The 23264-nt window shown below is 43.0% G+C and overlaps 1 protein-coding gene across 1 annotated transcript in view; it reads right to left on the bottom strand.

Moving 5' to 3' along the window:
• Positions 1 to 12852: 12852 nt before the first annotated feature.
• The window catches only part of LOC126209834 (cuticle protein 64-like), a 37484-nt gene continuing 27072 nt past the window's right edge, over positions 12853 to 23264 (bottom strand). The window contains exons 3-4 of the mRNA XM_049938965.1: positions 14694 to 15002; positions 12853 to 13517 (exon numbers count right to left, since the gene is read on the bottom strand). Of these exons, the coding sequence (XP_049794922.1) occupies positions 13326 to 13517; positions 14694 to 15002 (501 nt within the window). The 3' untranslated portion in view covers positions 12853 to 13325. The remainder of the gene's footprint in view (positions 13518 to 14693; positions 15003 to 23264) is intronic.

Below are 23264 nucleotides of genomic sequence, written 5' to 3'. Positions count from 1 at the left end.
GGACCCAGACGAGGTGTAAAGCTTTGTATCGTGGAGTCACCAAGGGTAGACTAATGGGCCCTCGGCCCCGAAGGCCATATCGACGACGTTTCGTTGAATGGTTCGCACGCTGACACTTATTGATGGCTCCGCATTGAAATCTTCTGCAATTTGAGGAATGGCTGCACTTCTGCCACGTTGGACGATTCTCTTCAGTCGTCATCGGTCCCGTTCGTGCAGGATCTTTTTCGGGCCGCAGCGCTGTCAGGGATTTGATGTTTTGCCGGTTTCCTGATATTCACGGTACACTCGTGAAATGATCTTACGGGAAAATCCCCTCGGAGATGCTGTATCTCATCGCTCGCGGCTGGTCCCAGCGGAGGTTCGAGTCCTCCCTCGGGCATGGTTGCGTGGGTTTGTCCTTAGGATAATTTAGGTTTAATAGTGTATAAGCTTAGGGACTGATGACCTTAGTAGTTAAGTCCCTTAAAATTTCACACACATTTGAACAACTCATCGCTCGTGTGCCGACTGCAACACCAAGTTCAAACTCAGTTAAATCTCGATAATCTGTCATTGTAGCAGCTGTAACTGCTATAAGAACTTCGCCAGACAGTTTTTGTTTTAAAATGGCGCTGCCGACCGCAGCACCGTATTCTGCCCATTTGCGTGTCTCTGTAGCGAATATCATGCCTATACCAGTTTCTCTGGCGCTTCACTGTAAACAAAATTCTTTCCAAAAAGTTAAGATTCCTGTCCTTTTTCTAAATCCTCTCACTTCTCGTCCCCTAGATACATAGTGAGGTGATCCTCCTGGATGTCGAAGTTTTCATAAGAGAAGAATACTTTTAGTAGTGGAGTAAATAAAAACTTTCAAGTATTATCATGAAAAAGTACGGAGGCATATTGATTTCACGTGTTGTATTGCACTAGTTTTGCATTTATCGATATGCAGTTTTGCCTTCGATATACTTAGTTATTCCTTATGATCTTTCCATATTACGCTTTACTGTACATAAAGCGTTTCTGATGTTTAAGAACGAAAAGCAAAAAAAAAAAACTGTTTTTTGTTCCATTAATATGTGATTAGCACAAGTAGTTTTTCTGATTATTAGGTAGCCAACCGGTGGCAATTAACTGACGTCTGGAAGAGACACTAGTGTGATTTTTTGAATAAGTCGAAAAGTGGTTCCCAAATTTAAGTATGAAATTTTCGTCCAAGAAGCGATCCAAGAATTCCATTCTGCATCTACAGTTAAATCAATATTTCGCAAGTCACCTTCTGTTGTGTTACGGAAGTTACTGTGTGTACCACTGTGACTTCCTCCTGCCCTTTTCCAGGCGGAGTAGTGCACGGGTTGGCCGATTGTTGGTAAGCTTCGATGGCAGTTCGAATCTGACTTCACCTTCATGGTCTTTCAGTAGCTATATGTAATAGGAAGCAATATAATGGCCGACTCTTCTAGGAACATACACTCTTGAGATTTGACCAGTAAACCACTCTGTTATCCAGAACGCCTCATTTGTAGCGTCTACCACTGCAGTTACGTGAGCATCTCTGTGACGCTTTCGCGAGTACTAAACGAACCTGTGACGAAAGACGCCGCTCTTCTCTGGATCTTTCCTATTTCCGCTATTGATCTTGTTTCGCACACAGCACAGACTGAAGAACAATGTTCGTCTGTAATGTATTTGTACGAATTACATATGGAACAGTTCAGCTGGCGATGCGAACTGTCTCTTATTCAAAACTTTAATGATATTTGCCGATATTTGTGTGGTTCATGTGCTTCAATTTCGTTTGTGTATCGCCAGATATTAGCAGTACGGGGCCCCTACGATGTCTTGTACGACCGCCGGCCGCTGTGGCCGAGCGGTTCTAGAAGCTTCAGTTTTGGAACCGAGCGACCGCTACGGTCGCAGGCTCGAATCCTGCCTCGGGCATGGATGTGTGTAATGTCCTTAGATTAGTTAGGTTTAAGTAGTTCTAAGTCTAGGGCACTGATGACCTCAGATGTTAAGTCCCATAGTGCACAGAGCCCTTTGAACCATTTTCTTGTAAGACCGATGACGTGTTAAGCAGGAAGAGCTGTACAAACTGCTGTTATAAGCAGTGCTTCATGCTGCAGAAATGAGTAACTTCACGATTTTTTTTTAAATACTTGCGGTGCGTCCCTCAACATGAAACAGGTAATGGAAATTACACTATACGAAACACTGAGGAACCCATATACGATGACACAGCTGAACGCAATCGCTAACAACATTCCAAAAGCAGAACATGACATCAACAGATCCATCAATACAGAGGGCGCCGAAGACGAAGACAGTCTGCCATATATAGTTCGACTAGTTCCAGTACTGACGATGAAACGAGTGACATTGGCAACACTGACATGACCAAAGACACTCTAAACATGCATAAAAACATCAAATATACACAACACGTTACGTGAAGACTAGTCAAAGATCGAAATTTATCCCTCATCATGCACGAATATAATTAAAGGGAGCAGTAATTAGAATAGCCCGTGGTTAGATATTGTTCTATAATCTACGTTAAACCTGTACACATATATGTTAGTAGTAACACAAATGAATATATCAGTGTTAATGTAATAATACGAATGTATTATGAACGTAATATAAAGTAAAGAAGCAGTAATTCAAACAGTGTTAACATGCAACAGTGACAGATCATGGATATTACGCTATTTACACAAAATTAACAACTACGCTATTGAAAGAAAGTAGTTTTATTACACAAACATGTTTTTACAAGATTAACAATTTCAACAGTTGTTTGTTATTTCTTTCTACAGCCACATACAGTGATGAGCCAAAATGTTATCATCACCTGCTTAATAGTTAGTTTGTCCGTCTTTGGAACGAAATACATCACTGATGCAGATGGCAGTTATAAGAGTTGAGGGGTATGAAAGGGAAGCAGTGGTTGGGAAGGGAGTGAGACAGGGTTGTAGCCTATCCCCGATGTTATATCTGTATATTGAGCAAGCAGTAAAGGAAACAAAATAAAAATTCTGAGTAGGAAATAAAATCCATGGAGAATAAATAAAAACTTTGAGGTTCGCCGATGACACTGTAATTCTGTCAGAGACAGGAAAGGACTTGGAAGAGCAGTTGAACGGAATGGATAGTGTCTTGAAGGGGGGATATAGGATGTGCATCAACAAAGGCAAAACAAGGATAATGGAATGTAATCGAATTAAGTCGGGTGATGCTGAGGGAATTAGATTAGGAAATGAGACACTTAAAGTAGTAAATGACTTTTACTATTTGGGGAGCAAAATAACTGATGATGGTCGAAGTAGCGGGGATATAAAACGTAGACTGGCAATGGCAAGGAAAGCGTTTCTGAAGAAGAGAAATTTGTTAACATCGAGTATAGATTTAAGTGTCAGACGTTTCTCAAAGTATTTGTATGGAGTGTAGCCATGTATGGAAGTGAAACGTGGACGATAAATAGTTTAGACAAGAAGAGAATAGAAGCTTTCGAAATGTGGTACTACAGAAGAATGCTGAAGGTTAGATGGGTAGATCATGTAACTAATGAGGAGGTATTGAATAGGAGAGAAGAGAAATTTGTGGCACAACTTGACTAGAAGAAGGGATCGCATGGTTGGACATATTCTGAGGCATCAAGGGATCACCAATTTAGTATTGGAGGGCAGCGTGGAGGGTAAAAATCGTAGAGGGAGACCAAGAGATGAATACACTAAGCAGATTCAGAAGGATGTAGGTTGCAGTAGGTACTGGTAGATGAAGAAGCTTACACAGGATAGAGTAGCATGGAGAGCGGCATAAAACCAGTCTCTGGACTGAAGACCACAACAACAGCTGCGTCTCAGGGATCTGATTTTTTGTTAGTAGGTTTGTGGAGGTATGCGGCTTTAGACGTCTACGCACAGGCCATGTAATCTGCGTAAATGAGGAGCCGCCCTTTTGCATACACGGTGATGGCTCCCGATAGCGACCCAGATGGGAGCCAAAGAATTTGCATCAGGCGTATTTGGTCACCGAGACATCAACTTGAGTTCCGCAAACCACTGTAGCACGATTGTGGCTCCGAGTCGCAGACATGCCGCTGAAAGTTGAGATTGCCGTCTGGAAAGACATCAAGCATGAAGGGATACAGATGGCTAGTTTCCTGTCAGCGTGTCTTCCATTACTATCGCAGATCCCATGCAAGGGCAGGAGAAAGTCTGCAGTAGCAAAATACTGCTACCACCACACTGCGTCCGTGGAGCGCTGCTTCACCAACTATGTAGAAGTACACCCAGATCCATCACCACACACGGAACAAGAAATCAAGCTAATTATTCACTCGCTTAAAAAGAACAAAGTACCAGGAGAAGGTTCTATGTCCCCAGCTCGTGGTCGTGCGGTAGCGTTTTCGCTTCCCGCGCCCGGGTTCCCGGGTTCGATTCCCGGCGGGGTCAGGGATTTTCTCTGCCTCGTGATGACTGGGTGTTGTGTGATGTCCTTAGGTTGGTTAGGTTTAAGTAGTTCTAAGTTCTAAGGGACTGATGACCATAGCTGTTAAGTCCCATAGTGCTCACAGCCATTTGAACCATTTTTGAATGTTGTATAAGTGCTGAGCTTTAGAAGTATGCAGGGGATAAGGCAGTAGGAAAACTAATATAAATTATTAGCCAGATTTTGGAAACTGAAAGTCTCCCACATGGCTGGAATTCTGCTCTGACTCATCCTCTCCATAAGAAAGGCGACAGAACAGAAGTAAGTAACTATCGTGGTATCTCTCTCATACCAACAACCTATAAGATTCTGTCGAAAGCTCTGCAAACTAGGACAGAAGAACAGGGAGACCCACAGCTGGGAGAGTATCAAGGAGGGTTCACGATGGGGTGGTCATGAGTCGCAAAGTTAATGAACCTCAAATCTACTCTTTCGTACCTCAAGCTCAGGAATAAAAATTTTGGTCTGACGTTTGTGTATTTCAAAAAGGCATACGACTCGATTGATCGTAAAACCCTGATCATAATTCTAGAAGAACTTGGCCTAGACAAGAAAGACCAAACCGATAATCCAGCAAACACAAACTAACACAACCTCAGAAGTGAAATTTAGAGGAGAAACATCAGAAGCTTTTGAAATGAAATCTGAAGTGAGGCAAGGAGACTAGAAATCTACTCTGTAGGAAGCAGCATGGGTTTCGAAAAAGACGGTCATGTGAAACCCAGCTCGCGCTATTCGTCCACGAGACTCAGAGGCCATTTAGACGGGTTCCCAGGTAGATGCCGTGTTTCTTGACTTCCGAAAGGCGTTCGATACAGTTCCCCACAGTCGTTTAATGAATAAAGTAAGAGCATATGGACTACCAGACCAATTGTGTGATTGGATTGAAGAGTTCCTAGATAACAGAACGCAGCATGTCATTCTCAATGGAGAGAAGTCTTCCGAAGTAGGAGTGATTTCAGGTGTGCTGCAGGGGAGTGTCGTAGGACCGTTGCTATTCACAATATACATAAATGACCTTGTGGATGACATCGGAAGTTCACTGAGGCTTTTTGCGGATGATGCTGTAGTGTATTGAGAGGTTGTAACAATGGAAAACTATACTGAAATGCAGGAGGATCTGCAGCGAATTGACGCATGGTGCAGGGAATGGCAATTGAATCTCAATGTAGACAGGTGTAATGTGCAGCGAGTACACAGAAAGAAATATCTCTTATCATTTAGCTACAATATAGCTGGTCAGCAACTGGAAGCAGTTACTTCCATAAATTATCTGGGAGTACGCATTAGGAGTGATTTAAAATGGAATGATCATATAAAGTTGATCGTCGGTAAAGCAGATCCCAGACTGAGATTCATTGGAAGAATCCTAAGGAAATGCAATCCGAAAACAAAGGAAGTAGGTTACAGTCCGCTTGTTTGCCCACTGCTTGAATACTGCTCAGCAGTGTAGGATCCGTACCAGATAGGGTTGATAGAAGAGAGAGAGAGAAGATCCAACGGAGAGCAGCGCGCTTCGTAATAGGATCACTTACTATTCGCAAAAGCGTCACGGAGATAATACATAAACTCCAGTGGAAGACTCTGCAGGAGAGACGCTCAGTAGCTCGGTACGGGCTTTTGTTGAAGTTTCGAGAACATACCTTCACCGAGGTCAAGCAGTATATTGCTCCCTCCTACGTATATCTCGTGAAGAGACCATGAGGATAAAATCATAGAGATCAGAGCCCACACAGAGGCATACCGACAATCCTTCTTTCCACGAACAATACAAGATTGGAATAGAAGGGAGAACCGATAGAGGTACTCAAGGTACCCTCCGCCACACACCGTCAGGTGGCTTGCGGAGTATGGATGTAGATGTAGATGTAGATGGGCTCTCGCCTCTGCTCTTCAACTGTGCCCTCGAGAAGATGATTCGTGAGTGGCGCAAAGAACTGGAAAACCAGGTAATTAAAAATGTTGTTAGGCTGGGTTACAAAAACAAAATCTTGAAATCGATTGTCTCACTTTTGCAGATGATCTTGCAACTTTTTCTGGTTCCATAGGAACAGCTGAGGGACAGATTAATGAGCTTAACGTACAAGCACAAAAGACTGGCCTCCAAATTTCATTTGAGGAAACCGAGTTTATAACGAACATAAATTCACCATCAAGGCTAAATTATGCGAGTTGAAAAGTTGGGAATGGATAACAGTCACCTTGTCAGAGAAAGAAGCCTTCATATCACGCATGAACAAAATAGAAATGGCATTCCATTTAACCGAAAAATCTACAGCAGATCAGTATCGTTCAATGCAAAGCTAAAGCATTACTGCAGTGTTATTCGTCCGGAGGTCTTGTACGTTTCTAGATGCCTAGTAATGAACAAAAAACAAGGCCTAATCGAAAAATTGGAGGTCAAGGAAAGGAAGATTTTGAGAAGGATCTTAGGTCCCATCAAAGAGAATGGGGAACATAGAAGACGTCATAATCATGAACTGTATTCCCACATAGAGAAGATTACCGATACCATCCGGAAAAAGATTATGTTTTATGGACATATGACCCGAATGAGCCCTGGAAGACTCACCACTCTTATGATCACCTATTTTCAGGACAAGAAAACAAATTGGGCCTAGTTCACAGAGGTGGAGAAAAAGAAATGGGGATCACCCATGATGACGTCTTGGAGCGTGTCCCACTCAAGGAGAAATTCATAGCGTGGCAGGGTTTCCAAGAAAAGCCAAAAATAAAAACAAGAAAGGCTTGGACCCGGGAGAGGAAGGAGCAACACCGAGAAGGAATGCGGGAGCACTGGGCAAACATCAGAACACGCAAAGCGAGACAACTGAAATAACGTAATCCAAAGATGGTATTTACGAAATGAATGAATGAATGAATGAAAACTAATTGTGTCTGCAAAAGGTGGATTATCATAAAAACCCAATTTTAAATTCGCAAACACCGAAGAACATCAAGAGGAGCTTCAATGCTTAGTAAAATGAGTCTGAATTAATTACCTCCGGAAGAAAAGAAATTCTGTAAAAAAAAATTGCAGTTTTGAATTACTCCTTGGTCCGTTGGCCGAAACAGGAAAGCAACGTTTGCTGCAAAATAAGTGGCGAATATATCGCTTGAGATAAGTTCAGACGTTAGAGGGTTGGCTGCATAGTTATCTAGCAACATTACGTGGGGCGTTAAATAACTAATGCGACACCTTTTTTTCTCGGCCAATTATGTTGAAAAATGTGGAATTTTTTGTGTCTCATCGTCCAAATTTTCGTTTCAGCCACTGTAGTTGCATGAAAGATGGCGGCGCTATACGTAGCCTTCAAAATGGCGACTGTAACGGACATACTGCCCAAGCAGAGATCTGTCTTTTAGTTTCTTTTACCGGACAACCAGAGCATCGAAAATGTTCAGAAGCGGAGACCTGGCAGGGAACAAAAGCGCGGTGAGTCGTTGGCCGAGGAATCTGTCATCATCCCAACGAACGATGCACTCGACAGGAAGCAGTAAGTGGATGATGGGGAGATAATTTATGCAGCAAGACGTGAGCTCTGATGCCGATCAATAGGATGATGTCATGCGGGCATACACCCCGTCCCAGTAAGATGACATACTGCCGTCGCATTGAAAGAAGATTACGTTGAAAGCAAGGTTTTGTAGTCAGAAGAGTGGGGAGTAATACAGTGTATTGGAACCCTAAGTAAATACAACCTGCTCACAGAAGAAAAGATATGTGGCGTTACTTACTGAATGCTCCTCGTACAGCCTGCTCTGCTCAACCAAAGCAAACTTTAAGTATATATATATATATATATATATATATATATATATATATATAATACACATCCATGCCCGAGGCAGGATTCGAACCTGCGACGTAGCAGCAGCGCGGTTCCGGACTGAAGCGCCTAGAACCGCTCGGACACAACGGTCGGCAGTTTATAATATGTTCGCTTTCACTTGGTACTAAGGCCAATCACAGAACTGTACTCGTCGAATGCAGTCTCCTGGCCACTGGTATTGAGTTAACGTGAGTTGATATGGATGAGTAGGACACTCCAACAACCAGTCTTTGTGATATGTGGAACTTTCTTGCAATATCACGACAACCTCGTCGAGGTGGCTGGCGAATGATTTCCAGAATCGCGTCTTCTGTACTTGCTTACGAAGATTATCGCTTTCTCGAAGGCGTTGCTCCAGGCGATGAAAAATATTATTATCGCCGACTTTGAGGATACCGTACAGCATACACACCCAACTGCAGCATCCAGGACCAAAAGCGTATCGGCGTATTTATCGTTTCTGCGTTCCATCGGGGAGCGGACCTACATCAGCTTGACAGGACCAGTCGTGACTGTGCACTACGCAGTTAGTTGACACATCCATGTGCCCATGTAGCTGAATGTACCCCTGCATGTGACAAGATGATATTCTGCCTATAAACTTTGAGAACTACGGAACAGACGTCTGCAAAGTACGATGGCTGGTACGGTAGTGTGGGCTGATGCATGTTTCTCTGTACAATTGCCCGGCCGCTGTGGCCGAGCGGTTCTAGGCGCCTCAGTCCGGAACCGCGCTGCAGCTACGGTCGCAGGTTCGAATCCTGCCTCAGGCACGGATGTGTGTGATGTCCTTAGGTTAGTCAGATTTAAGTAGTTCTAAGTCTATGGGACTGACGACCATAGTGCTTAGAGCCAATTGAATCATTTGAATCTGTACAATTCGATACGCTGCACTATGTGACAGTGCTACAAACTCTTCGTTTTCATGCATGTGTTTTCGAAATGCACCCAATCTGATTTTTCTGCCTAAACTTTTGTCTTGAGTCTGAATGAGAAATCGCATGCCGACCTCCAAGTGTGGCTACTTACTTTTTTCCATAATCATAGGCCCAGTTACAGGTTTTCCTTCAAACCTTTCGACACGGAACAAACTGTACAAAATTTCATCAACTGATATAGTACAGAGGGAGTTCTCAGAAGCATTTGAAGTAAAAACAGTAGTGAGACTGGAAGATATTATATCACCAGCTCTGCTCAATTTGGCACTCAACGACACGCTGAAGAGAGTAACATGTAAAAGTTCAGGAGTCACCATGGGAAAAAAGATAAATGTCCTGCCTTTTGCGGATGATATTGTGCTGATAGGAAAGAACATAGAAGTCCTGGAGAAAATGGGGACCGTACTAATGGAAGAAGTTAAGAAGGTAGATCTAAGTATAAACGAAAGTAAAACAGCTAGAATTATTACAAGAGCAGGCAGCAAAAACAGGATCAGAAATTTCATTTCAAAAAACAAAATTTATGACTGACTGCAAAGATGCCCCTTCTGATCTCAAAATTGGTAATAACTACATCTCGCGAGTAAAACAATTTAAGTACTTAGGTGAATGGATTGCAGAAAATTGTAATGAAAGGAAATTGTCAGATCAAGTGTCCAGAAAATGGAGACGACGTTTCAGCTAGCAAAAATCTTTCACAAGAAAAAGAGTCTCTCGTGGAACTGCAGAATACGACACTATACAACAATAATTACACCCGAAGCTCTCTGCGCATCTGAGACACTAAATCTTCAACACAGAACACTAAAAGTGGAATTAGAAGTGAAAGAACGTAAATTAATGAGGAAAATCCTAGGACCAAGAACTAAAGATAGTGTGCATTATCCAAAACCCAATGCAGAAATGCGAATGAGGAAAATGCAATTCATGGGGCATTTAGAAAGAATGGACTCAAACAGGTTAACTCACAAAATCCATACATTTTTAAAGAATATAACTTCAAGACCGAACTGGTTCAAACAGACGGGAAAAGACCAGAGAGAATTAGAGTTTCCAAATCTACATGAAAGAAATGAAATCAGAAAAATCACAAACACACGGGGTTTTGAGGAAGAAGAGAGAAAATTTAACCGACATACGTGGTCTGCGCAACGGAAACTAGCCCATTCGTTGCGTATGAAGTAATGGGCGCAAAGGAAGGCCAACAAATGTTGATTATGCGTGGTGCTAAGTGATCCATCCGCGAAGAAGAAGAAGAAGAAGAAGAAGAAGAAGAAGAAAGTAAAGCAAATTCATGGTAGTAGGAAGAAGGGCTCATCTAGGACCAAACAATCTAAAAATCGGAAATCTAACAATACAGAAGACAGACACATTCAATTACCTCGGTGTCTACATCAACCAACAAATTCTTATAGAATAAGAGATAGTAAAAAGATTTCAAGCTGGGGGAAGATATCTAAGAGCGAAGTTACTGTCTAGGTAGGCGAAAATAAGAATATATCAGTCCATCATCAAGCCAGTACCGTGCTATGCAAGTGAGACATGAAACCTGACAAAGAAAACAGATAAAGAACTCATCACCTTTGAAAATAAAGTACTGAGAAAAATATATGGACCGGTGAAAGAAAATAAACAGTGGAGAATAAAGAAAAACAGAGAAGTCTGCAATTGTACACACTGTCTGACGTCGTAGCGAGTGTGAAAATTAAGAGGTTAAGATGGTACGGACATTTGTGGAGGAGAGGGGAGAACACGGTAATAAAGGCTGTTAAGGATGCTGAAGGAAAGAGACCACTGGGACGGCCAAGAATGAGATGGAAGCATAACACCATGGGAGACATGCAGAAACTGGGTCTGGGAGATGAAGATGCAGATGACATGAAAGTGTGGAAGGCTGGACTGAGAGGCCAAGAACCGGCTGCGGTTTGTGTGGCCAGTATAAGGAAGAATCTAGTTTTCGGTTTTCAAAGTTTTTCGTGATTCAATGTCTTTTACTGCAACTGTCTGTAAGGCAAACTTTTGAAGTTGATCTTTAATATCGTACATTGTTAAAGAACTAGCTTTACTAACTTTATATTCTTCGATTATCTCATTTCTGTTCTCACCTTTCTCAGTCTGATTCGTGACTTTTTTTAATTTTTTTCATTTTATTTATTTTTTAATCGTAAGCGTAACATGATTTCGTTTCACTTCCACTTTGTTTGGAGAGGTGTCTGCTTGAAAAAACATTCTCACAATATTACGCAGCGCTTCTGTAATTGCCACATAGAGAAGCTCTAATCATGATTACACTATAAAGCACACTCTTTTAATCGTTGTAGACCACTGGTGCACCACAGAAACTGTCTCACAGGTGACTGAATCTGTTTTTGCCACTAAACGACTCGAAATTGTTGACAGCTGCCGCTTTGGACCAGATTCCGCTGAAAAGTCCAAAATATTCCACATGTATGAAGAGGAACCAGATTATTGAAAGTACCGGACTGTTGGAAACTGAATTAACGACCTTTTACTGTACGTATTCAACGCTAAATAATGCGTTAAGTATGCCTTGTTATCGGTATTAATTATTTCCTGTCCTATGAGTTTGAAATGTTCATGGTTCTTCCATTTAAATTTTGGCAGATTTTCATAAATACTTAATCAGAGCTCTGCAAAACTTGAGGTTTTGCATGTTCTACGTGTAACCTGAAGCGTCTGTTTTTATATATTATTGTGTAATTTTTTTTTTTTTTTTTTTTTTTTGCTCTTTTCCAAGTCTAATGAGAATTGTGTTTAGATGTTGTAGTTACTACGTCAGGCCAGATTTTCTAGAGGGAATTTCCAAATTTGCCAGGCAGAGTGCATATTCATTCTTGGTGACAGGGGCTGACACCAGATTGTATACTGCATGCGTTAAAATATGTTGTTATAACTTCTCAAAGTGTCACTTTGGCACTTAATTACCTCCTCGCCTTACAGGAATAGACTAGTACAGATTTTATTGTTTTGGTGCGGTACTCGCTTCGAAAATTAAACTAATTTGTTTCTTTGATATACATATTTTCCTAGCCTGGCACATCGTCTCCTAGTTCCTCGCGCTCAATGTTTCACTGTTACTATGTATTGTATTCAAGAACATACAGTTGTGCATAAAAATTATCTTGATATGTAATTTAGTTTCCTAGAATTTTACTATTCCTTTTTCTTTTCTCACTAAACAAAGTACTCAGTAGTACGTCTGTAGCTCTAATGATACAAGCTGTGGGACCTGATGCTGAAACATAAACTTCCCAAATGTCTCCTTTTAAATAACTTAAGATGTTTAGTGAAAAACAAAAATGATGTCAAGCAGTCAACCAGATCACGTGTACAAACTGTAGAAAGTTATTCGTTCCTAGTCGTTTCGATACACATAGTTCATGTATGTGACCTATGTAACATACAACTAACTGAACGAAGAAGCTAGAATAAATGGATATTCTATAGGGGCGTTTATACTGCAGTGAATGTGGAACAGTTGATGAGGATGAGGAGGAGAAGGAGACTGATCATGTGATAGGACCAGTCCAGGAAGTAAGCACATAATAGTTTCCAGAAAGAAAAGGCGGCTTAAGACTAAATAATGATGATTTACAAATATTTTATTCCAAACTCATGACCTTTATATCGTACAGAGTCAAAATCCATCAGATTTTCTTCCTTCACATCAGTCAATATTACAATAAATTACAGACAAACATATTGCACGTAGAACTGCCAAAGAGTCGAATCTAGGCAGTGGTATGAAGTGGTAGTGAAGTGACATAATAATCAGGAAAACGTGATGAGTTGAAGAGGGGGATACAAAGGAGCGTTGAGTCGAGTTTAGCTTGCCAAGGAGCGAAGTTCTGTGTTTGGACAGCCTGATCCAGATGCTAGAGAAAACAGAGGGGTGGTAGGCGAGAGGAGAACTGGGTTATCCTCAGATCTTCTGCGTGCGGAGGGGCAACTGTCCACCATAGGTATAGCTCCTGGCGTCTTTCATGCTGGTGCTAGGGTGAGTGCGAGTGAAGAAGGGTGTCCGGCCGTGTTGGTTTGATGTCGGACGAGGTGAAGCTTAATGCCATCCGTGGTAGCCGTATCCCAGACCTGCGTAGCCGACCTTGGCGATGGCGGGGGCGGCATATCCGTAGCCTCCATATCCCAGTCCGTGGCCGTATCCATATCCGTAGCCCAGAGCGGGGGCAGCGTACGAGATGGCGGGGGCGGCCACCTTAGCGTAGCTCACTGCGGGGGCAGCGTAGGCCACCTGGAACAATAAGACGCAGAATGTTAGTACACAAAGGAGTACTGACTCGAGTTTAGCTTGCCAAAGAGCGAAGTTATGTATTTGGACAGTCTGATCCACTTCTGTTTAATGCTGGAGAAAACAGAGCTGTGGTAGGCGAGAGAAGAACTGTTACGTTACAAGGAAGGAACTTATCTGTAGCTGGGGCACTGTGACTTGGGATGTTCCTCAGGGTTTCATACTTGGTCCAAACTTTTCTCCAAATGTATGTAAATGGCTTGATGCTTTGGATAGTTCAGCGGAGAGTAAGAAAAAGATTTCTTCCTAAGTTGGCGTCTCTAAATTGAGTTGTTCCTCAGGGTTTAATACATGGTCTACCCTTTCTTTCCAAGCATACATAAATGACTTGTGATTCTGGACAGTCTAGCAGGCGACATGAAACTGATTTCTTTCTATCTTTGGTTCTGTAACTTTCTGTAGTTCTCAGGGTTCAGTACCTGATCTAATCTTTTTCCCTGACCATACATAAGCAACTTCTTTGGAGAACACAGTGGAGGGCAAGGAATAGAATGCTTTCCCTTGGACTTTCTACCTTGTTCTATTCCTCTCAGGTCTTTTTCTCCAAGCATATATAAATGACTTGTGACTTTGAAGAGCTCTGTGGGAGATAAGGAATGGTCTTCATTCTGGTTTGTACTTTTTAACTTGGGGTAGTCCTCAGGCTCCTATGCTTGGTCCAGTTTTTCTCAAGCATAAAAAACTTTGTCACTTTTGAGCACATAGCCAAGGTAGAGGTGATCATTATGATTAATACCAGATACCAGTTGTGTGGTACATCACACATGAGATGCCCAGCTCTACATCTATATGTACACGGCATACTACTTTGTCTTCTGGGTCGTTATGTGGTCATATTCAAGCTCTTTCACTGCTATGTGTTTCAATCTGTCTCCTGTAATTTTCTTTACGATTCCCACTGGTATCCCTGGATATCTGGACAGTTTACTCAGCCGTTCAGGGTCATCACTGGGAATCGTGAAGAAATTCCCAGAAGGTTTGAACTGCGTAGCAGTGAAGAAGTTTGGCGCTTGATAACGACTTTGTCAATATTTAATCACCGTGAAATCAGGCTATTCAGAAGATCTCGTGCTGGACAAGACAGTAGTAGGACGACATTCAAAGTAGTCACATACGTACCTTGGCGACAGCTGGCGCTGCGACCACAGCGGGGGCGGCATATCCCAGGCCGTGGCTGTATCCGTAGCTGATGGGGGCGGCGACCTTGGCGACTGCGGGGGCGGCGACGACGGCAGGGGCGGCGGCGTAGGCGAGGCCGTGGCCATATCCCAGTCCGTATCCCAGACCGTGTCCGTAGCCTCCGTATCCGTAGCCTCCGTAGCCTCCGTATCCCAGACCCAGCAGGCCTCGCTTCTCCTGCTTCTTCTCGTCGGCGGCCTGCTCTTCGGCGAAGGCGCTCACGGCCAGGGCCAGGACGATGGCGGACACCTGGCGGCCGAAACGTCTCGTCACTATCTCTGCTTGCATCACACACCCATTACGACACAAAAGTTTGAAGCCTGTGGCGCACTGCAAACCTTGCTTACTTCACTATGTAAAAAGATCTTAACAATTAATTCGTTGTTGGCTGACACTATATGCGTGTGGTGAGTCTTCGCAAAACACGAAACAAGCAGAATGGGGGACACCTCAGGGCCAAAAACACAAACAAAAGAGCTCGAAACCCGCTGGACAAGGAAATGCTTCTTACTATGTTATGTTAAAGTGTTTTTGTGTTCGTTAACTGACAGTCAGATTGCTGTGCACCATGCCAGACAGATGACAACTCCTTGACAGCTAAATCCAAAACGCAAAGAGTTCGCCGCGCGGGATTAGCCGAACGGTCTGATGCGCTGTAGTCATGGACTGTGCGGCTGGTCCCGGCGGAGGTTCGAGTCTGCCCTCGGACATAGGTGTGTGTGTGTTTGTCCTTAGGATAATTTAGGTTAAGTAGTGTGTAAGCTTAGGGACTGATAACCTTAGCAGTTAAGTCTCGTAAGATTTCACACACATTTCATTTTTCGCAAAGTGTTCGACAAATATTTCCCAAGTATGGAAGAAATTTTGCGTGCGTCCTACAAGGAAGAATGCTGTGGCAAGTTCTGTTCCCTTCATTGGCGGGAACTTGAGGTGCTAAGCTCTTAATGGTCATTCGTTTACTATGTTACACCTCTCACGAGATAAAAATACTACGCAAACTGTACGGCTCCCAGCCAGGTATAAAAGTAGACTTTGTTACTACATTGTGGAAGTGTTCTTTGCGATCCGTCTTTGTCTACTGACGAAATATGGCACATGCTCCCAGATACATGAGTTGTTTGCTAGTTAAGGCCAACACGAATGTTTCGCAAATATGAAAGTTCGTATGTCCCACAAGAAGAGTTGTACCTATAACAGTATCGGACGTCTGATTTTCGAAACTTATTGGCACTATGGTACACCCCCCGTCACACAAGGCTCCAACCGTACCAATAGTATAGAAACACAAAAAACATGGTGCACAAATAAACTGTTCACTTCATTATGGAAAAACTGTTCTTTTGGTCTGTTTTTGATTAGACGTGAGGATATGGCAGTCGATTCCAAATATACAACTAGATATAAGCAATACTTGGCAGGTAAGGCCAATATGCAATGTGCTTGATGGCTGTTTCCCAAGCATGGCAGAAATTTTGTGCGCTCCACAAGGAAGAGTACTGTAGCCTCTATTAATATTAACAATGGCAGACACGTCTCGTCTGTGTGTTATGCTCATCACAACGCAAAACGCAAATCTCCAACCACATGAATACTATACAAAAAAAGGGATGTAGTGCACCTGTCAGCTCTTCATTACTACGTGACGGAAAACTGATTTTTTTGGTCGTTCACTGTGAACAAAGTACTCCCTCCTACTTGTGTGATTAAAAAGAAGCATTGCTTGACAACTGGGACTAACACACTACATACATGGCGACTTTCTCAAATACGACTCAAATTTTCTGGAAGAATGGAAGGATACTCTAACCATTAATATTCACTATGAGATGGATAATCTGTCAACCTTGAGCAACAACCTCAGATATCTGAACGCATGTCTTTTTCTAACGATGTTGTGCTATTACACAGCCATACATAATATATCCAGTTACAACAATGAGGCACAGGCTACAGCTAGCAATTTTCATACACAAGAAAATGCAGACTGAAACAACTCATGCTAAAGTCTAGACAGGGCTTACAACCAGCGCAGTGAAATGTTGACACTCTAGCCACTATATTCCTAGAACAATGCCACAGCCGATTTATTTCCTCGGCCTTAACCAATAAGTGGAGGTGTCTCATCTCTAACAAACTCGACGTAGACGAGGCATAAGACTCTGTCTTCGTTCCTTCCTGGGATCCTTAACCTCGTCTTACGGCCACTGCAGCAGGTTCCCGTCAACTCATATTGAACGCATTATCCTGTATTTCCGTTTTGGTCTAATTTCTCTAACTACTGGTCTCGAACGTCCACGTCCGCAGCTCCTGGTCTAGCGGCTAGCGTTGCTACCTCTGGATCACGGGGTCCCGGATTCGATTCCCGGCAGGGTTGCGTAGTTTCTCTGCCCGGAAACTGAGTCTTTGTATGGTCCTCATCATTCGTTCATGAAAGTGGCTATTCTGGACTGTGTACAGATTGGGAATCTGTACGGGCGCTGATGACTGCACAGTTCAGCGCCCTACAAACGAAACATAATCATCATCATCATCATCATCAACATCAACATCATCATCAAACGTATACATGATGACTGCCGGCCGCGGTTCTAGTTCCTTCAGTCTGGAACCGCGAGACTGCTACGGTTGCAGGTTCGAATCCTGCCTCGGGCATGGATGTGTGTGATGTCCTTAGGTTAGTTAGGTTTAAGTAGTTCCAAGTTCTAGGGGGCTGATGACCTCAGATGTTAAGTCCCATAGTGCTCAGAGCCACTTGAGCATTTTGAACACATGACGACCACACCTGCTTCACTGCATGTCCATAGAAAATCGTATCATGCTAGTCGGCAAAAAGTAAAAGAAACTCTTTTCCCCCTGTGGCAGACAGTCAGATGTTCCTGTAAAATGGTACCTTAAGACTGCGGCCAGCGCGAAAGTGGACACACTGACTGAAGCCTGCGTGCAGTGAATACCAACACCGCGGCAATTCGCTTCGCAGGGACGGCCAGGAAGTGAAGGGAAGGCGACTCGTAGCGGCCCAACCCACGCAGCCTGCATTAATCTTTCACAAGAGTGTGGCGCTAGGAACCAAAAGAGAGGCTGCTCAGAGTAGAGACAGAAATGAAATGGGTGGCTTCGTGACGCGTCTTGGAGTAATATATCAGTCTTCAGCTGACCGTGAACACAAGAACGTCCTGAAAAAGTACCTAGCAGAGGGGCCAAAATGTCGATCGGATGGAAGTATCTGAAGTGGAACTAGACGAGGGCCCAGAACACAGAAGATATTGCCTTCGATTCCCCATTTGTTGTGGTTGATCTCTTTCTATCTCGTGACATTAGGTTATTTCATTTTAACAAATAAGGTTCGTGACGGAGAAAACTTCAGCTCCATATTCAAGGAGGGAAAGAGGGAAAGACGATTCAGAGTTTAACGTCCCGTCAACAGCGTGGTCATTAGAGACGAAGCACAAGATAGGATTACGAAAAGATGGAGAAGCATACAGGCAATGCCCTTTCAAAGAAACCATTTCGACACTGACGAAAATCACGGAACACATAAGTCTGGATGGCAGGTCGGGGATTTGAACCGTCGTCCTCCGGAATGCGGGTCCACTGCGCCAACTCCCTCGGTCATTTTAAAGAAAGGCAACAGAAGCGACACAAAAAATTGTAGATCAATATTAGCGGCTTTAAGACGGTGAGTAAGATCTATAGATATTTCATAAATAGGAGACTGCATCCCTATCTGCCATATTATTTTATTAGACAAACAAAATAGGTTTAAGGAAAGGACGATTCTGCACTGCTTCTAGTCAATAGCTGGTAGATAAAAGGAAAGAAATTAAAGAAGCACATAGCATTTATAGATTATGAAAAACCTTTTTACAAAGTCAGTAGACGCTTAATGTGGGAAATTATGACAAAAGATACATGTGAACTAATCTTATTAACTCTGTAAAAGCTCTTTAGAAGCAGGCATTGTCTAAACAAATTAACAACAATACATGGAGTTAGATAAGGTTGTGACCTGTCTCAAACTCTACTCAGCGTCTACAAAGATGACCTAATCAGGCCTTGGAAACAAAATATCACTTACAGCAGAAAGATCAAAAGGGAAGAATGTTTTAATACTCTGGTACACGCATATGATCAAATAATTATTCAAAAAAAATTGAGGTAATCTACAAAGAGCCGACTGTCACCTTAATCTGTGGGCTTCATAATATAGCATGCGGATTTCCGTTACTAAATCAGAGGTTACAAAGGAAAATCTCCTAGAAGACCTAGAATTATACCTAATAACGTAGAATTGGAACAGGTAACTCACTTTCAAGATCTCGCCTGTGGCAGAGGACCAAATTTCGACAGCGCAATTGATAATAAGCTCCTAAAATTTAACCCAGTCTGTGGAACAGTTAGAAGTACGCTACAAAAACAAGTCAGGAAAGACACAATAATATTTTGCAAAGTCATGGTAATACCTACTATGATCCACCTATCTGAAAGCTGGGTTTTCGTACAAAAGGATGTGAGCGAGGTCTAGGCTGTGGAAGTGAGATTTCTCCGTACTGTTAAAGCGTGCACAAGAAAAGTTCGCTTCTGACAAACGAATACGCTAGAAATGACTTACAAGTTGATTCAGTGCCCAAGACAATACACACAAAACAGTTACAGACAGCGGGAACAAGTAGACAGAATGCATGAAAATGGAGTTCAAAATCAAAGCCTTGGCGGCAAATTTTGAACGAAAAGACGAAGGCGAAGACCATGGACGTGATAACTGCGTCCTTTTGATCCAAAGAGGTGAAATCACCGAATCCACGAAGAGAACAGAAGAAATAGACGCGGATCGTATCACACTTCGCAACTGTGAGTTAATATGATGAAGTGACGGAGAAAGCCAAATGTATCAGTTTTTGATTGGATGTCCAGTCAGTGGTAAGGTACGCTTTCTGAAGATGACGTTGGTCTGTATTTGTGCATGCCTGCTGCTCTCTCAACTTCCACGGTTGTTCCTAGATCGAATTAGCTGGCGGTGCACGCAAAATGCACTGTCCGTCAGATTAAAGATGCCAGCCACGATTAAATAGTTAGTACACTTAGTTATTGCCAAATTTAGTGCGTCTGTCGAGAGGGAGAGGTACCAATAGCATATCATGACATTTTAAGGACCACTCGAGCTATTTCTTTGCGTCAGCTCGGAAGTTCTTACATGGCACTAAAAATCACTGCTTCATTACGAGATGGTGAATCGTGCTAAGCATTACTGGTACTGCTACGACAGACGAATAAACCTTCCCAGCAACTTCATATCATAATAATGGAAGACAAGAACGAAGTTTCCAGAATGGTTCGCAGGAGAGCTTCTGTAAAGTTTGGAAGATAGGAGACGAGGTACTGCCAGAAGTAAGTCTCGGGGGGACGGGTCGTGAGTCGTGCTTGGGTAGCTCAGATGGTAGAGCACTTTCCCACGAAAGGAAAAGGTCCCGAGTTCGAATCTCGATCCGGCACACAGTTTTAACCTGCCAGGAAGTTTAAGAACGAAGTTCTCGAATTGACAGTGATATAAGACAGGCACGGCACGTAATCGTACGCCGCTACTGTTCAGTCTGTACGTCTAAAAATCAATGTCCGAAATGAAAGATCAGTTGAGGAGTGGGATTAAAATTTAGGGTGTAAGGATACCAGTGATAAGATATGCTGACGACTTTGCCATCCTCACTGATACTGAGGAAGAACTGCAGGACCTGTTGAATGGAATGTACAGCCGCATGAGTACAAGATATCGACTGAGAATAATCAGCTGCCGGCCTTTGTGGCCGAGCGGTTCTAGACGCTGCAGTCCGGAACCGTGCTGTTGCTACGGTCGCAGGTTCGAATCCTGCCTCTGGCATGGATTGTGTTGTCCTTAGGTTAGTTAGGTTTAAGTAGTTCTGTTCCAGGGGACTGATGACCTCAGATGTTAAGTCCCATGGTGCTCAGAACCATTTGAATCATTTTTGAACAATGAGCTTTTGATTGGTACCTTTTGGTACATACTACAGCTCCATGTATAGGCTCTGCACGTCATCAAGGATTTAGTTGTCTCAAAATGGTTATTCTTAACTGAAACAAGTTACCAGGATACATAAGTATTTGTTGCGATGTAGACTACCTTCCTAGGTTTTTTCCCTACTGATAAGCCCTCAGACCGCCTGTCTGCCGTCAAAGGCTATAAAGGAACGAACTGGATATGAACGCGACACTTCGCTTGAAGATGACGAATAGGAAACTCGTCGAAACTTTGAGACAACATGACGCCACGACTCGGCTGGTTATCCGAGAAGATTTCGTCACTGTTGTTCCACGCACAGAGGTCAGTATTGCTGACGGCTACAATGGGCGTTGGTAGAAAGGAGGAAACTCTCACTGGGAGCTTTATCCGCAAGACCTGGTCGGGAACAGGAATTGGAACAGAATTTTAGCCTATTAGCAAGTTTCACAACGGCGGAGGCAAGCGCTGCGGAGAGAAAGACTCATTCCGGCACTGGTGTTGTTTGGGCCGAGCCGCCAAACGAAAGTCTTCCCGGCGACCTCCGAGCGTCTGACGTAACGCACAGTTACGCACCGCCCGCTTCCTGCCCTGCCACCGAGGCAGACGCGAGCCGTTTCTTCTGAAGAGATAAATGGCATCCTCAGGGTCATCTTCGCGTGACTCAAACCACTGCGCATTCGGACCACAGTGGAGGCGCTGCCATGGATTAGTGCGGAGATAGTATTAAGGGCGCTGAATCTCTGCAGATAATAATCATCCTCAGCTTATAGTGGTGGTAATAGAAATCCGGTATGTGTCGATATCTTTGCGATTAGGAGTCTAGCATTGGCTTGATCTTGACAAGAATGTCAAAGGGAAAGGGAAGTAACTTTTCTAATAATGAAGACTCTGATACGCGAAATGTCGTCGTATCTCGGTTATTAGGAGCTACAAATTTGTTACATGTTTCAAGAGAATAGCAGACGTTATTTTGTGCTCTCAGTAATACAAAGTCATGTCGTTAATATCGTAAGATGATGAATGTTTGCCGGCCGGTGTGGCCGTGCGGTTCTAGGCGCTTCACTCTGGAACTGTCTGACCGCTACGGTCGCAGGTTCGAATCCTGCCTCGGGCATGGATGTGTGTGACGTCCTTAGGTTAGTTCGGTTTATGTAGTTCTAAGTTCTAGGGGACTGATTGACCTCATATGTTAAGTCCCATAGTGCTCAGAGACATTTGAACCATTTGATGATTTTTTTTACATTCGCCAATCGATTCAGGTGGTATCTGCGGGAAACTACACCGGTAAACAGCAGAAAAGCGCAATCACAGTGGCACGAGGAAAAGTGGAATTCAGTTAAATGAAAGCAACACAGGAGAAAGACCGAAGAGAAACATCTGTGACGCGATTAAAGTACGGGAGAAGGAAGAATGTAAGTGCAGTGATAGGAAAATGAAGAATAAACAGAAAAAGACACAAAGGAAGTTGGAGAACTAAGAGGGCCTAAAGGACGAGTGGAATTATTTATATGAAAGAACGAATGAAAATGGGAGGGAAAGTAAGATGGGACATAGGAATCTGTGAGACATGAATCGTATAAGACCTAAGAAAGAAAGAGAAAAGGAAAGGAAGGAAATTGGGGAAGTAAGAGGAACCAAAAGAAAATGGACGAATAGAAGCATATTTAAAAGGAAATGAAGTAAGTGCAAAAATGAGGTACAGCATAGGAAATTAGGGAAACGTGAGAAGGGAATGAGGAGAAGAGGGAAAATAACTGAACAACGAAAGCGAACAAACAGAACGAATAGGAGCAAGACTATGAACAAACGAAAGAAGGTAAGAAGCGAAACGAGATGGAATACCGGAAATTTTTAGCGTGAACCATATCAGACTGGGAAAGGACTAAGAAGAAAGAATGGAAACTGAAGAATCAAGGGAAACCAACAGAAATGGAACCAATAAGAGAATGTATACGAAGAGGTAGGTTTCAAGGAAACGAGCTGGATCGCAAGGAAATTGATAAAGTACGGTAAGGACAATACGTTCTCCACTTGTGTGGTTTCTTTGAACTTAGTTTATAACGCATCACACAGTGGAGAACACTATGCAGAATGGTGTGTCAGGCCGATCAGACTTCACTGTCCCCATGAACCCTATCTTCATGCTTGAGCTTTCAAAAGTGCAGATTGCTCTGTTCCGACCCACGCTCCATTAAACGCTCTACGAGCCGAGGTATCTACGGTTCATTTTGTTGGATACCACCAACAAATGCCAGCAATGGTGGTCATTTCAACGACTGACGCAGCCTATACATCCGCGAAACATTTGATCTCCTGCTCTGGTTGACAAAAGTTCGTAGTATTCTTTTTTTGTAACATTACTACGATTTCGGCCAGCACAGACTCCATCGTGGTAGGTGCACTGTAATTTGAAAATACCGGATCTGTATCCTGAGTATGTTCAAATAGATCAAATGGCTCTGAGCACTATGGAACTTAACATGAGGTCATGAGTCCCC

This window comes from Schistocerca nitens, chromosome 10 (assembly GCF_023898315.1).
Source record: "Schistocerca nitens isolate TAMUIC-IGC-003100 chromosome 10, iqSchNite1.1, whole genome shotgun sequence".
Taxonomy (NCBI): Eukaryota; Metazoa; Arthropoda; class Insecta; order Orthoptera; family Acrididae; genus Schistocerca; species Schistocerca nitens.
Note: the sequence above shows the minus strand (reverse complement) of the source record. Positions and strands in the feature narration are given on the sequence as shown.